This window comes from Echiichthys vipera (genome assembly GCF_963691815.1).
Source record: "Echiichthys vipera genome assembly, chromosome: 4".
Taxonomy (NCBI): Eukaryota; Metazoa; Chordata; class Actinopteri; order Perciformes; family Trachinidae; genus Echiichthys; species Echiichthys vipera.
In genome coordinates this window covers 2,963,790-2,980,248 of record NC_139829.1, presented here as the reverse complement: position 1 = coordinate 2,980,248, position 16,459 = coordinate 2,963,790, and the positions used below count along the sequence as shown (strand labels likewise).

The window sequence follows — 16,459 nt, the reverse complement described above, 5'->3', positions numbered from 1 at the left end:
TAGTTATAATTTTGTCATTAAAGAAGGTCATGAAGTCGTTACTACTGAGGGTTATAGGAATACATGGCTCAATAGAGCTGTGGCTCTCTGTCAGCCTGGCTACAGTGCTAAAAAGAAATCTAGGATTGTTCTTATTCTCCTCTATTAAAGATGAGTAATAGGCTGCTCTGGCATTACGGAGGTCCTTCCTATAGGTTTTAAGACTTTCTTGCCAAACTAAGTGAGATTCCTCCAGTTTAGTGGAGCGCCATTTACTTTCCAACTTTCGCGATATTTGTTTTAATTCACGGGTTTGTGAGTTATACCACGGAGCTAACTTCCTCTGTTTTATTATCTTCTTTTTTAAAGGAGCAACAGAGTCAAGTGTTGTTCTTAGAGAGCCTGCAACACTTTCAACAAGGTGATCAATTTCAGAGAAACTAACGTTAGTGCAGGAATCTTGAATATTAGGATAAGGCATTAAAGTAAATGCAGATGGAATCGCTTCCTTAAATTTAGTTATAGCACTATCAGATAAACATCTGGTGTAGACACTTTTACCCAGTGGTGAGTAGTCCTGTAATATGAATTCAAAAGTTATTAAATAATGGTCTGATAAAATAGGATTCTGTGGAAAGACTATTAAGTCATCAATTTCCACACCATAAACCAAAACAAGGTCGAGGGTGTGATTAAAACAGTGAGTAGGTTTATGTACACTCTGACTAAAACCAATCGAATCTAATAGAGAGATAAACGCGATACTGAGACTATTATTATCGCTGTCCACATGAATATTAAAATCACCTACAATTATTACTTTGTCGGATTTAAGGACTAAATTTGACAGAAACTCTGAGAATTCGGACAGAAATTCAGAGTAGGGACCGGGAGCACGGTACACTATAACAAATATAATTGACTGCACAGTTTTCCAGGTTGAATGTGAAAGACTAAGAACAAGACTTTCAAATGAATTATAATTTAGTTTAGGTTTAGGGTTTATTAATAGGCCTGAATTATAAATAGCTGCAACGCCTCCTCCTCGACCACTGCCTCGAGAAATATGAGTATTAATATGACTGGGAGGAGTGGATTCATTTAGGCTAACATATTCTTCGGGACGCAGCCAGGTTTCGGTCAGACAGAGTAAATCAATATGGTTGTCTGATATCAGATCGTTTACTAATACAGCTTTAGATGAGAGAGATCTAATGTTTAAAAGTCCACATTTTATTTTCTGATATTGTTGCATTGTCGCAGATTTTGCGTTGATTTGTATCAAGTTTTTCTTTATAGCTCCTCTTCTGTTCATTTTTGATCTGTTTAATTTAAATAATCGTGGGGCAGACAGTGTTTGTATACTAAACTGAGCTGGAAAATGCTCCACAGGGAGCGCAGAGAGGTGTGTAAGACTGCCACTCTGCTTCCTGGGTACCTGCGATAAGGGCAGCGCAGAGAGGTGTATTAAACTGCGACTCTGCTTCCTGATCCCAACACTGGGTTGTCATGGTTTTAGACCGCTAACAACTGCGTCCAGGTTCTTAGATATGAGAGCGGCACCCTCCAAAGTAGGATGAATACCATCTCTCCTAATAAGACCAGGTTTTCCCCAGAAAGACTGCCAATTATCTACGAAGCCCACATTATTTACCGGGCACCATCCAGACAGCCAGCGACGGAATGATGACATGCGGCTATACATGTCATCGCAAGTCAAGTTGGGCAGGGGACCAGAGAAAATTACGGAGTCCGACATAGTTTTTGCATAAGAACACACCGACTGCACATTAATTTTAGTGACCTCCGATTGACGTAATCGGGTGTCATTACCGCCGACGTGAATAACAATCCTACCATATTTACGTCTATCCCTAGCCAGAAGTTTCAAATAGGATTCAATGTCGCCCGCTCTGGCCCCTGGGATGCATTTTACTTTTGTCCCTGGTGTCACTAAGTTCACGTTTCTCAAAATGGAGCTGCCAATAACCAGTGTTGTTTCCTCAGCAGGCGTGTCACTGAGTGGAGAAAACTTGTTTGAAACGTGAACGTGCGGATGGTTAACCATGGGCTTCGATTTAGAACTATGCTTTCCTCTCACAGTCACCCAGGAGGACCCTGGCTGCTCAGGGATTGCCGGGGGAGGGCTAGCAGGAGCTAACGCTACACTATGTGGCTTCGCACCGGCTAAAGTTGTAGGTGGCTGGCTAGCTACTGTAGCGTAAGACTGAGCTTCCATGGTGCGGAGCCGTGCCTCTAACTCACTGAGCCTCGCCTCCAGCGCTACAAATACACTACACTTATTACATTTACCATTATCACTAAAGGAGGCAGAAGAGTAGCTAAACATACGACACTCCGAGCAAGAGAGAGCAGGAGAGAGAGCGGGGGAAGCCATCACCAGCCGTGAAGCTAACTGCTAAGCTAAAGTGGCTAACAGCGTGTAACGATTAATTAGCCAGAAAGCGGCTGAAAGAATGAGAGCTGTGAGTGCTTGAGTAGAACTAGTGGATGTTTAAATGTTAAGCGGTAGTTAGCCGCTGTGGTGAATAAATCATCAACATTGTAATCTAAAAAGTGTTGTTGCAAGTTAAATACATTTATGATTAAAAATGTATCAATGTGAATCCAATAGTTCTGTTCACAAATCCTAAAGTTTTACTTTTGAATCCAAAATTTGAAGTTCAAATGTAGGTTGAGTTGGAAAGCTATCGCTCTGAGCAAGACTGGCCAATAAAGAGGTCATACTTTTTTCAGTGCAGGTCGCACCCACAGGATTCAACTTAACAGCGAGAAAAACTTTTGGATTGAAATGATTACATTTTTAATCACAAATCTATTTAACTTGCAATAAAACATTTTTTGATTGCAATGTTGCTCTCAAATCTATTCCATTTGACTGCATAATAAAAAAATAACCCCAAAAAGACATTGGTAGAATTTAAAACTAGATAATCGAAGGAATCCATCGGTAGCAACCATGCCATGCTAGCTTGGAAGTGTGGTAAACAACCCTCCGAAGTTAGGCTAAATGTTGGCGAGGGAAAAACTGGCACGTCTATTTTCAAAGGGGTCCTTGACCTCTGACCTCAGGATATGTGTATGAAAACGGGTTCTGTGTGTATCCACTGTTCTCCTCTTCAAAGAGATGTCCACTTTATGATAAACCAGACAGTTTGGAGATAAAACCATGCAGTTTTTCTACTGAATTAGAAATGTGTTATTTTGGCCTATTCTAAATTCTATATGTATTGTAATATTTTTGCATACTGGGGTCCATAAACAGCCTTGAATGTCATAAACTTTGAAGACTGGAATGACTCCAAATTACAGCATTGATTGTTCAGTGTTGTTGCTCAAGGTCTGGGTGTCTTGTGGTATTTTTTAGGACTGTAATGCCCATGCATGAGCACACTTGAAATGTATATTTTGTTACACCTGACTTATACCTTATCAATTTCACTTGTAATTGAAGGGGAAAATATAACAACAACAACAACAATAATAATAATAATAATAATAATAACAATAACAATAAATACGATGAACTCAAGTTCATAAATATTGCAGAAATGAGTGACTGATTGTGATTGTGGTCTTTGACTGCCCTCCAGTGGCTCTGTGTTATTTAACCTACAGGCCATCAACGACATTATGCATGAACAAAAGAAGGGTGAAATGATGAGGGAATATTTATTATGCTGACACGTACACGTAGCTATAACCTGCATAAATTGCTGCTGCCCCTCTCTCTGTGAAATATGTACAGGTTTTTCCACATCACAATATTACCTGGCCCCAGATTTGTGTTGAAATGTGATCATTCGGTTATTACTGATATATTAATAATTATGCTGCATTATGTGTTATGTGTAGTTTAGGCCAGTGGTTCCCAACCTTCTTGGTCTGAGGTACCCCCACAGCCATGTCAGATGAACTCTCCTACCCCTTTATTGATTCCAAATGTATGTTCCAAATATATAAAAGTGGGCATTGTTAATTTTCTCATACAACTGAACTTTCAATATAAGGTTGGTTTGGTCAGCACTAACACGACTACTCTACAGGGGAATTGTGTCTATGTAAATCATAAATAAGTCATAGAGTGTGGTTTTTACCTACTCTGTAAAGTGTCCTGAGATAACTTTTGTTATGATTTGGCACTATAAATAAAATTGAATTGAATTGAATTAAATTGAATCAGGCTCCATGAATGTTTCAGCCATTTATCCATTACTGTTGCTTTTATTTAACTAAGTCAACCATTTAGATAGCTATTTTAACTGATAAACTAGTACTTTTAGTGAACTGTTTTAATGGTTTATCTGTTACTTTTAGCTATTTTTAACTGTTTCAGTACTATAAACTATTTTAAAAGATAAATCACTACTTTTAGCTGAGTAGTCTATTAGCCAATCATTTGAACTGTCATTAATTTTGGTTATGTATATTACCATTTATTCATTACTATTAGCTACCTGTTCTGTGCTTGCTTGGTAACTATTTTCACACACTCAGGTGTCACAGTTGACTTTATATTAATAATAATTAATTGTAGATATATTCTTTTGATCAAATCATATTTTTCATTTTTGAGCTACTCTACAATCTTACCTCCAGGGGTCCGTTTCACAAAGCAGCTTTAGTGCAAACTCTGAGTCTGTTAACCCTGAAATGAGGGAAACTCTGAGTTTTCCGTTTCACAAAGGGAGGTAACTCAAACCAGAGACAGAGGGGTAACTCTAGCCTGTTTCACAAAGAGAGGTAACTTAACCTCTCGGTCAGTTTCTCTCTGTCTCCGCCCTCTTTCAGCCACACACGGTATTTGATTACCTCATTCATTCAGTCAGCAGGCGAGTTTTGCCGTAGTATAGTTCTGTCGTCTGTTTTTTCAGAAAATTATTGCAAAAATCAGTCATTATAAGTTATATTAGGTGGCGACTATTTCCACTACCATGGCAGACACACAGATGGACAGAGAGAGACAGACAGACACACTTCCAGAGATGCAAGCAAAGCCTAACAGTAAGTATAATAATATTTATAGTAATGTGAATATAACGCATATGTTAAGACAGTTAATACAACAGAATAGTAGAAACAAGCACAGCTAAGGTGACAGAATATGAAAATGATAATAATTATGGTGGCAAACATGATCAATGATGAGTAGTGGCAATAGCAGCTACGATACAGCTACAAATTTTATAGTTTATTAAACTAGTGATAGTATATATGAGTAACAGTGATAATAGCAGCAGAAAGCGTCATGTAGGACCACGGCAGCAGGCACCACCACAATCAGCAGAGACCTGCGAGACGACAATACATATACATATACACATACACAACCTCATCCGTCCTTACATTACCAACATTAACAACCAAAGTCATGCTCTCATATCCCAGCAGATATTGTGTGTTGCGCTGCGTTTTTTTGCAAAAGGGAGTTTTTTTATACCACGTATAAAACAGCCACTTAGGGTAATATTTACTTTACAATGTAAAACATGCTCAAAATGAGGCGTCACCATGAGATTGTGCTGAGGTTTTACCTGTTTAAACATTTTTTTGTTTCATCTTAAGCTGCTGCCGAGTGCGCTTCCCCCCCGTGGGAATGCACCTAAATTAAATAAATTAATAGGCTACCACTTAAGCAGTTTCCCCTGTGATATTATTGTGATTGCAACAGGACTATATTTAAACTTACGCACAGACCCGAGCAGCAATGTTCTCCCGCACCGTCTCCCTCTCTTTAGCTGCTGCAGCGGTGTTACACTTTCGGCGAAAAACATGCTCAAACTCTCCGTATGAGCGCATTAATATTTCCAATTCCAGTGGTAGCGTAGCCCTTCTCTTCCCCGTTACCATGGTGACTCATCGAATCAGGGCTCCATTAATGCTGTCTTTTTATACTTGTGGTGCATGTGCTTAACTCCAGGTCAAACTACTCTGAGTTGATAAAACTAACTAAAATCTGCTCTTCTGGAACTGAAAACTCAGAGTTTCCTATCTCAGAGTAGATCAACTCAGAGTTCAGGGTTAGACTCAGAGTTTGTTGAACCTGCTTCGTGAAACAGACCTCTGGTAACTACAGACGTACCCCCTGGAGTATAGTGGGCTACCCCTGTTTGGGAATCACTGTTTTAAGCAGTTAGTCTTTGGTCTGGTCCGCCATATGTTCCCCTCCGGCTTAAAGAGAAATCACACATCAAATAAGCCCTCGGGACAATCATTTTCGTCCATGACCTATTATCGGAGATAGTCGCTAACAGCCAGACGTCTGTTTTAACCACTAACACTGCTCAAAACAACACCAAACCTCTGCAGCAGCATGAGAAGAGTCCCTACACAGAAAACAAAGCACCAACAACGTAGTTAGTGAACCCAGAGTTTAGTAAAATATTGTTTTAAAGACTTACCTACTGGCCCCTGTACCAGCTCCTCTCATAGTAAAGTCCATTGCAGTGGATTACCAAAGTCAATCCCAAAGGAAGGAGCCCATTGGTGCTTTGTTTTCTGTGTAGGGACTCTTCTCATGCTACTGCAGAGGTTTGCCGTTATTTTGAGCAGTGTTAGTGGTTAAAAAAGACGGTTTAATGCCTTCACCGTACTGCCCCGAGCTAATCACTGTTAGCCACATTCAGCTGTTAGTGATTTCTCCGTAAATCGTTCATACATCCAAATAAACTGTCTCAATGGCTTATTTGATGTATGTAAGTGTCAAAAAAGACCATGAAATGATTTTATGCCGTAATTACACTTTAAGCTTGTTAGGTCACTTTAGTCTGCTCAGTTGGCCTTTTTTCATGGGCACAGAACATTGTTGCTAAGTTAGTGTGACTGTGACTCCTCATGCCTGCCAGCCAGTGTGAGCAATATATAGGGCCTACATTATAAATGCTGACATGACAGATCAGTCCCAGTTAACATTTTCAAATTCAAAGGATTTTCTATTTGTTCCTTAAATAGTGATTTTTTCGGTGAAATATGAGTCATAGACATGTATTCCTAAATCTTTATTGAATATCAAACATAATTTCAATACTACTGCAGTAGCTTGTGGAAAATGACTCATTTTTCTTTACATACGGTATATCCTGTAGGTAACCAACAGATCATGATGAAAAATGACAAGAATTTAAGATAACTGAAAATAAAGGGCTTTAAAACATGATGTGTCTGACTGCAGTAACAACAGTAACAAGTATCATGTATTACACACATGATAGTGTAGTCCAGAGGATGGATTCAACCAAATATAGAAGGCACATACAGAAGGTTAGTTGCTAGCACTGGCAGTCAAAGTTTAGGTTAATAAACTGAATGCACATTATTTGTGGGAGACCTTCTCAGAAATACAGGGTCTAGAGGTCAGGACAATAACAGCTCAACAGTGGAGTACAGAAGGACATCTACGTAAATGCACAGCAGAACACTCAGAGGTTTGTAGCACGTATGGTTGAAAAGTCTGGAGGAGCTGTATGATGCTAATGAGTCAGCATGGGTCAAACCTCTAGGGAAGGTTTCCAGCACCTTACCCAAGCCATACCTTGATACTGATGTACAGATGACACAGGTTTTACCAAAAATTTGACCAATATCTGTAAGTGCCTAGATTGTTGAATGAAGCTGGACTTTGATCCTTTGTCACAGTGGAACTAACATAAAAATAATTGTGTGAAGTCTCATGAAAAATACCGAGACCATAGTTATATTCTTCCATGAGATATGTGAGAAATATCAGCACTATTGGTATTCAAACTCTAAACTCATCCGCAGCGCAGTGCCTAAGTCTTCCTGACAAAAGGCACGTTTCCTGAATTCCCCTTCTCTTGGACCTCAATCTATTTGAAATTTCTTTTTTTTCATTTTAATCAACATATACTGTATATACAGAACAGAAGTACATAAGCAAACATCGGTGCATTAGTGGAAGGCCACATAAAAGGATTATTGACTATTCTTCATGATTTCATGGTGTGTTATGTGGATGTGTGCTTTGTTTCCACATGGCAGCAGTCGAGGCCAGTGCCACTATGCACCAAGTGTTCAGTTCAGTGTTCAGCCGGGTTAGGCTGAGCCATGACCCCCCTGAACAGAAAACTTGATTATCGGATTCTAGAGTAAGGGGAGGGAGGCGATACGGCTGTATCATAGCTGCATTATGGGCATTCTGTGGTTTGGTCTGGTTTTATCCGTCACTCACAAGTAGGGGTTTCATGATTTCTATTATGAATCTATTATAAATCGAAATTTCGATAATCAAAATAGCTTATTTTAAGCTTAATTTAAAGTTTTAAGTTTACTGAAACTAAACTTGTAACTTTCCTCTTTGATAAAGCTTATAGTTAGGGCTTACTAACCCTTAGCTATGTTGTTATTAGCATTCAATTTCTCTTAGAGCCTGCATGTGCGGGGCCTAAGCTGATTGTGTTCTGCTTAATTCTGCAGCTATAGTCCCAGTCTGCCAGGGGGATAATCCTGTTCCTGATCCTCTGAGCTTCTCTCCTCTCTGTCTGTATCATTCATGTCTCATCAATGCGTGTTACTAATTCAACTTCTTCCCCAGAGTTTTTTGTGCTTTGTCGTCTCTCAGGTCTCTGCTGATCGTGGTGATGCCTGCTGCCGTGGTCCTGCATGACGCTTCCTGCTGCTATTATCACTGTGACTCGTATAAACTATCATTAGTTTTTGTGTATCACAGCTGTTATTATCGCTACTCATCATTGAGCATATTTACCACCATAATTATTATCATTGTCATATTCTATCACCTTAGCTCTGCTTGTTTCTACTATTCTACTGTATTAACTGCCATAACATATAAGTCATAGTCACATTGCTATAGATATTATTATAGTTACTGTTACTTTTGTGGTTGCTTGCATCTCTCTGTCTGTCTTTGTCTCTCTCTGTCTGTCTTCGTGTCTGTCTTTGTCTCTCTCTGTCCATCTGTCTGTCTTTTCTCTCTTTCTCTCTCCTTTTCTTCCTCCCCAACCGGTGCAGACAGATGTCCGTCCTCCATAGAGCTGGGTCTGTCCCACGTTCCTGCCTGTTAAAGGGAAGGTTTTCATTGCCACTGTGGGCACAAGATTGCTGCTGCTGCTCATGGGGGAATTGTTGGGTCTCTGTAAATCATAAATAAGTCATAGAGTGTGGTCTTTACCTGCTCCATATGTAAAGCGTCCTGAGATAACCTTTGTTATGAATTGAATTGAATTAAATTGAATTGAATTAAATTATTAGTTTCAACTGAAAAGCAACTGGGCATACACTTAATTTATGTGTTGGTTTATATCTATAGAGCCAGATCACACCTGCATCAAAAAAGTCATGATTCCTGAACAACAAATTGTCGGTGTGCATTGTTTAATATGTGCACTATATAGCTCTGAATGAAAATGGCAGATAAGTAGTGCTTTGTAAGTGAAATAGTTATATTTTCATTGGCATATTTGGCAAATATCTGAATGGTTTCTGTGCATAGTGTCAACAGGCCTCGACACTGGATTGTAGTTGTGTGTTAGAGTGTCATGACAACAAAGTGTGACTGTTATGTCATTAGATAAGGTTGTCACAAGGAGAAATCCCGACCATTTCCCAGTGTGTGAGCCAATTCCATTATCTTGAACTGTAATCAGAGAAACATTGAGAATTAAAGCATAGACATTGAAATGACTGTAATGGGACATGAAGGAAGTCAGCTGTACAGTGTGATGAAGGTACTGGCTGCCACATAAGCATTGCTCTACAACTCTGTAAATTGTCTCGCTGGATTGTTCACATTCACACTTCTGAAAAGCCACCCAGCCAAACTCTAAAAACTATCAAGCATTTATACAGAAAGACTTCCCACCCGTCTCAGTTCTCAATCTCATTGAAATACTCTGAGAAGCCTGAGTATGGAGTGATATCGCCAGGATCTGAAGAGGAGGACAAGACAACACAGATATTATAGTTCCACTCATTAAACAATGTATATACAGTAGTTTTGCATAAAGCTGCAATGTGTAAACTATGGCCACATGCACCAACAAACTAGGGGGCAGCGTTTCACCTTGCAAGAATTGTGATTTCAGTGACACTGTTCTAGATTGTGTACAGTTAGACACTTGCAATGTCCTTAAAGAAGGCCACTCGTTAACTCTGCATTTTAAGAGACTGTCACAATGGATGGGTCCCTAACTCCATCCCCGCCTTGATTACTCGATTACCACCAAACACAGCAAAGATAGCCGATGAAAATGATGACCTTGCTGCACGAAAATATCCCCAACTTCGCTTTGGAGGCCGCATCGCCCATGTAGTTAGATTCTCCGGCAACCATTGCGACAGCCTCTTAAACACAGAATCTCAGTTCAGGTGTACTCTAGGTCATAGTTTTAGTTGTGAAGCTGCTAACTGCTGTACACACGCATCTATCAAGTGAACTGGATACAACACTGGAGCCATCTATTCTTATGAAAGTTGCTTAGTGGTGCATGAAGCCAAAAAAGTTCAAGTGCCACATATAAAATTGGATCATTGGTTCAACTTCTGCACTGTTTGGCCCACATAGGAAGTGCACTAGAGAGTTCCACCAGCCGAGCAAGCTCCTTTCAGTTAAACATGAATGGGGATTAAATGATTCAATTGTGTGGCTCTTCTATGTATCTATATTAATGTTTACAGAGTGTCTATTTACACTTTACAAAATAGCCTTTGCCCCGTGATCTGACTATTTACACCTGAGCCCTCATCCACCGCCTCAAAGAGTGACAAAGTGTGCTACAACAGTAGTTAGCTGTGGTGCTTGGGTTAAAGTGAAATTCCGGCATTAAATCATCCCATGGTCTTTTTCGACACTTTCGGAGCAGTACGGTGAAGGCATTAAAACGTCTTTTTTAACCACTAATACTGCTGAAAATAACAGCAAACCTCTGCAGCAGCACGAGAAGAGTCCCTACACAGAAAATAAAGCACCAATGGGCTCCTTCCTTTTGGATTGACTTTGGTAATCCACTTGAATGGACTTTACGATGAGAGGAGCTGGTACAGGGGCCAGTAGGTAAGTCTTTAAATCACTCTTTTAATAAACTCCGGGTTCACTAACTACGTTGTTGGTGCTTTGTTTTCTGTGTAAGGACTTTTAACATGTTGCTGCAGAGGTTTGGTGTTATTTTGAGCAGTATTAGTGGTTAAATAAGAAGTTTTATTGCCCTCACTGTACAGCCCTGAAATTATCAGTGTTAGCTACGTCCGGCTGTTATCGACTCTAGAGGATTTCTCTGTTAATAGTCTATACACAGAAAAAAATGTCTTGATGGCTTTTTTGATGTGTGCAAGTGTCGAAAAAGACCAAGGGATGATTTTATGCCAGAATTACAATTTAAGCATTGGACTTTCACCCAGGAGACCATGGTTCCAATAGAGCTTGGGATATGACTTTGATATTTTTGCAGTTTGGTTAGGTTTATTCAACCACACTACTTGGTTAGGGTGAGGCAAAAAAGATGGGCAAAAATAGTATTACGGACACTACGGTACAAATAGAATACATTGATATTTGTACCAGTGTGAACAGAGCGAGAGAGTGAGAACTGCCTTTGCCTCATGTTTATCCACTAAATTACAGGCGTCTCTTTTGTAAGTCAATGGGGTAAAAGCCTTTTTGGGCCCCATGACATCACATGATGGACACAGAAGCTGTAATTCCACCCTTTGGCCTCTATGTCAAATTGACTTCAGTGTATCTGCTTCTGTGAGCTCTAGTTCATCATCCTCTCATGTTGGCAGATTGGATGCTACAGTGACTCACAGGCCGGGGCAGCACAATACATAGACATATTTGACATAACATCATAGCTTACATCTTCACACTCTGTTGATGTTAGTTCATTTTTTAACATTTTTAAAATGAAAAATCTGGCCATATTTTACACATTGCACCTATAAACAGTGTGAAAAAGGTAGGGTTTTTAGACTGTGTATTATACTAACCTTCACATGGTCCCCTTTTAAAATCTATGTCATCAATAGCCATATCACTTCGTAGTGATGGACCTCGGATGGCTTCAAATATAATCTGCAGGAAACACAAACTGTGAAACAGTGTGATGTCTACTGGCCATAGAACAGTGTGATGGGCTGATTTATTTAGACTTTAATTTGTATTTAAATTCTGACACATTATTATCAATATTAAATAATTAATCTAATGGCATTCATAGAAGCGTGGCTTCATTTGGAACAGATACAGTTGAATTTGGTGTTGTTCCACCGAGCAGTATAAAGCAATGAAATGAACCATGTCAGAGGGACTAGGTTATGTTGGCACACTTTGGTCTCAGTAAACACAATACCGATCAAAACCAAGCTAAATAGTTCCATATCTTACAACATGACAGTGCATTGTTTGTTCATGTCAATCCACACCGGATTATCCCACAGATTAAATTAGATAAAAGCTGTAACTATGTGACTCAAATTCATTCACATTTAATTATTTTGATTTTCTACTTTTGCAAGAGGTCTAAAATGGTTCTTAAAGGTGCTACATACAGCATCCATGCATCCATTAATGCATTATCATTTCTTACTTAAAAGTTGAATATGGAGAATGAGTAGAACACCGCCAGAAAGTGCCTCAAGATCGTAGTCGCAACTACAAAAAATAATTCCAGCATTGGGGTTGCCAGGTTTGTGTGTCAATTGAGGAGACAGGCGACCAGAGTCTGTTTGAGTCTGTTCGAACCCATCCCCTCCAGCAAATCACACCATAAAAACAAGTATTGCAGAGGAGTTTGACTGACAGTTAGCGTTAGCCGTTAGCCTTAGCCGTCACAGCTTAGTAAAGATGAAAGTGATGTTAGCGATCAAGGAGAAACATAGCCATGTGGGCGTGCGTTTTAATGGCGTTTCTCTCCTTTCTCTCAGTCCATGGAGTGAATGCTTGGCCTATATTGACTCTGGTTGTTGCCCATCTCCGCTCACTCAGCTGCTGTGACAAATAACGCCCCCTTCACTGAGGCTCCGAAGCAGCTGCAGGATTGGCAAACTCCATTTCACCCAGTGCCAGCCTACAGTAGCTGCACCCAACAACAGACAACCCTGGCAACCAGCAACGCCCAACGCTATTGGCTGCTACCATGGAAACACAACGGGACAGAAAGTCATTGTCAAACCCAAACAATACTTTCATTTTGTACCCCTCAAAAAGCCCCGTGGGTGTATTTTTATTATATATAGCATTTCTTTTAAATATTTTTTTCGGCAGTTTTTCAAGCCTTTACTAGATAGGACAGACGGGAAATGGGGTGAGAGGGGGGGGGCATGAAGCAAAGGGCATCAGGTCAGAGTCAAACCCGCTGCCTCGAGAACCTTCAGCCTCATAACACGAGGGGACTGCTCTAATCACTCAGCCACCGGCCACCTTGAAAAATTTAGCTTTTAATAAAGATTTTACATATTCAACCATTAATTACTTTATGCAAAATATTTTGCAATAGCTTGTTGTACCATGCAGTCTTCATTGGGTAGATTAATTCAATGATGAGCAGAGACGATGGAAGCTTGTCTCCATTTGGTATTTATAGGTGTTTTCTCACTCCCTTTGTATAATGCACATAGCCGTACCTGGTGTCGCACATCACAGTGGTAGTCCAACCTCGCCCTCATCCAGCTGACACTCTGTTCACCCCGGCGCCTCCACAGCAGTGTGTCCCTCTCTCTGTTGCTGTGGCGCAGAAGCACGCTTAGTATGCCGGTGCCAGATCCATACATGTGGTAGTAGAAGATCAAACACTGAGGGGACGAGGAGCCCCGCAGATCCGAGGTCAGCAGTCTAGCTTTGTGACCTGGACGCATGAGTGACGCCTCGATGTACATGAAGTAACCTGGAGGAAACACATGATAACACACTTAAAGGACAGGACTTGTGGGACTTTATTGATATCCATACATACAATACCCAAAGAAGAACAGAGCACAAAGCACGTATTAACATCAGACAGCCAACTACTCGTTCTTTAAGTGTAATTCCAGCGTAAAATCATCCCGTGATCTTTTTCAACACTGGCACGGAGAAATCTCGGAGAGTGGCTAACAGCTGGACGTGGCTAACACTGATTAGCTCGGGCAGTCCGGTGAAGGCATTAAAATGTACTTTTTAACCACTAATACTGCTCAAAATAACACCAAACCTCTGCAGCAGCATGAGAAGAGTCCCCTCACAGAAAACAAAGCATCAACAATGTAGTTAACGTAGAGGTTTGGTGTTATTTTGAGCAGTATTAGTGGTTAAAAAAATCTGTTTAAATGCCTTCACCGTACTAACCCAAGCTAATCAGTGTTAGCCACGTCCGGTTGTTAGTGACTGTTAGCGACTATATCTCATTTAATAGTTGTTAATAGTGTCCACGTGTCAAAAAAGACCATGGGATGAATTTACGCTGGAATTTCACTTTAAGCAAAATTATATGAATAGAATTTTGTCAAAGTCTGATTTCCAGAGATTCAAATCTTAAACAGTGGGATGATAAAAGAATCATTTTCGTGTTACATCACACACAAGGTTCCATCCAGCCATCATCTGGGAGTAAGACCTCTAAATGAATGAATAAAGCAATGAATGAGGGAGTGACTCACCCACCCCAGTAGTGTGGTCTCCTCTGGGTCCTGTGTAGGAGGTGGGGGTGTGTCCTCTGACTCGCAGCCAGTCGGCTTTGTCTTCTTTCTTGTCCTGGATGAAGCCACAGACTCCACTTTCAAAGTTACACTGGCCTGGGAGGGAGCCTGTGGAGCGAACACAGTGAAGGAGGTGATCAAAGACATCAGAGGGTAGAGTTACTAAGAAAAGGACTCAGCTCAGTGTGAGCTGCAGTTTTCATGAAAACGCCCGGATCATTCTGTGAGTGAAGGAGAGCCCAGAAGGCACAGGTCAGTGATAGGGTCAGCTGACTAACAGATGTACAGTGCTTGGATAAAGCCTGACATCCAGCATATCTCTGTTAGTGATAGACCGATATATCGGTCGGCCAATATTTGCGTTTTTTAAGTGTATCGGTATCAGCCGTTGCGGGCTACTGCATTCACTGATTTTTTTCCCAGCATTATTTACAGACAGGTATCCACAGGCAGCTCCGTGTTGCTGGAGACGCCTTTTTAAGTTCAATAAATATTCCTTTTTTTAAACTTTGACTCGTAACATTTGTTATCATCATTGTGTCATTTTTATGATGTAAATTGAGGGAGCAAAAGAAGTATCTGCTCCAAATATCGGCTCAAGAAAATCGGCAGCCCGTATTAGTCATCGGCTAAGGCTGATGAAAGAAAAAACGGCATCGGCATTGGCCCTAAAAAATTCATGTAGGTCGTTCCCTAATCTATGTCCGGCCCCTTATTTTAAGCACCTTCGCTGCCCCCGGGGCATTGTGCTGCCAGCCAACCCAGAGAGTTTTTTCCTCTATCCCAGAATGACGAACCGGTGAAGCCACTGTGGAGAAAGGTGGGGCTATGAAAGACTAGTGGCAGGATCACCATACTCGGAGAAGACACTATAACGTAGTGATCTTGATTCTAAAACATAGGCCCAGTCCATACAAAAATAGTTATTTTCTCCTTTCTCCGTTCTCCAAAAAAAAAACATTCCGGAAACAAAATCTCAGTCCAAATAAAACACAAAAACACAGCTGTAGAGAGCATGCCAAACCAACAGGCGGCCGACATGGCATTAGGGTTATATTGGGGTAAAACTGAAAGACAGTAGACGGATTTCGAGGAGAAAATACTGGTATACCATTGGAGTTGAGATTTATTATCTATTTATTTACTGTAGGATTATTTCAATTTGTTATTATACTTACGTATGTTGTTTCTCATAAGCTGTTTGTCAAAACAAACAGTTGAGTGTTTGGCACAAGGCCGTAATCATCTATCAAATAATTTGCGGTGGTTAAAGTGAAATTCCGGTGTTAAATCATACCAGGCTCTTTTTATGCAAAAACACTTATCAAAGAAGCCATCGAGACAACTTTTTTCGTGCACGGACAACTAATGAAGAATTCCGGGACAGACGCTAACAGCCAAATGCGGCTAACACAGATTAGCTCAGGGCGGCGAGTTCTTCCTTGGTTTGGCAAATAAGAACTTAAGCTGTGGTTCACTCCGAGAGAGACCTGAGAAAACATCCTGAACCAACACTTTGAGTCATACGTGTTACATGAGCATGAATGGTTGAGTGTCTCTTTAGCACCGTTCACACTGCAGGTCTTAAAGCAAAATTCTGATTTATTGCTCAAATCAGATTTATTGTTTGTCTGTTCACATTACGTCTTTAAATGTCGCCTGTCTATGGATTGCTTTGTGAACAGCTCACGCTCCTGAAGTGACCCGCATGTGCAGCTGATCATTGATGACATCACGCCACAACAGTGTTTACGGAAGAGAACATGGCAACGACAACTGGTATTGTAACGTCAGGACTTTATGGCTTAATGAT

General features: G+C 40.5%; 1 protein-coding gene across 1 annotated transcript in view; it reads right to left on the bottom strand.

Moving 5' to 3' along the window:
* Positions 1 to 7,047: 7,047 nt before the first annotated feature.
* Positions 7,048 to 16,459, bottom strand: part of mamdc2a (MAM domain containing 2a) — a 58,574-nt gene continuing 49,162 nt past the window's right edge. The window contains exons 11-14 of the mRNA XM_083913096.1: positions 14,608 to 14,754; positions 13,597 to 13,856; positions 11,962 to 12,046; positions 7,048 to 9,905 (exon numbers count right to left, since the gene is read on the bottom strand). Coding sequence (XP_083769222.1) covers positions 9,844 to 9,905; positions 11,962 to 12,046; positions 13,597 to 13,856; positions 14,608 to 14,754 — 554 coding nt within the window. The 3' untranslated portion in view covers positions 7,048 to 9,843. The remainder of the gene's footprint in view (positions 9,906 to 11,961; positions 12,047 to 13,596; positions 13,857 to 14,607; positions 14,755 to 16,459) is intronic.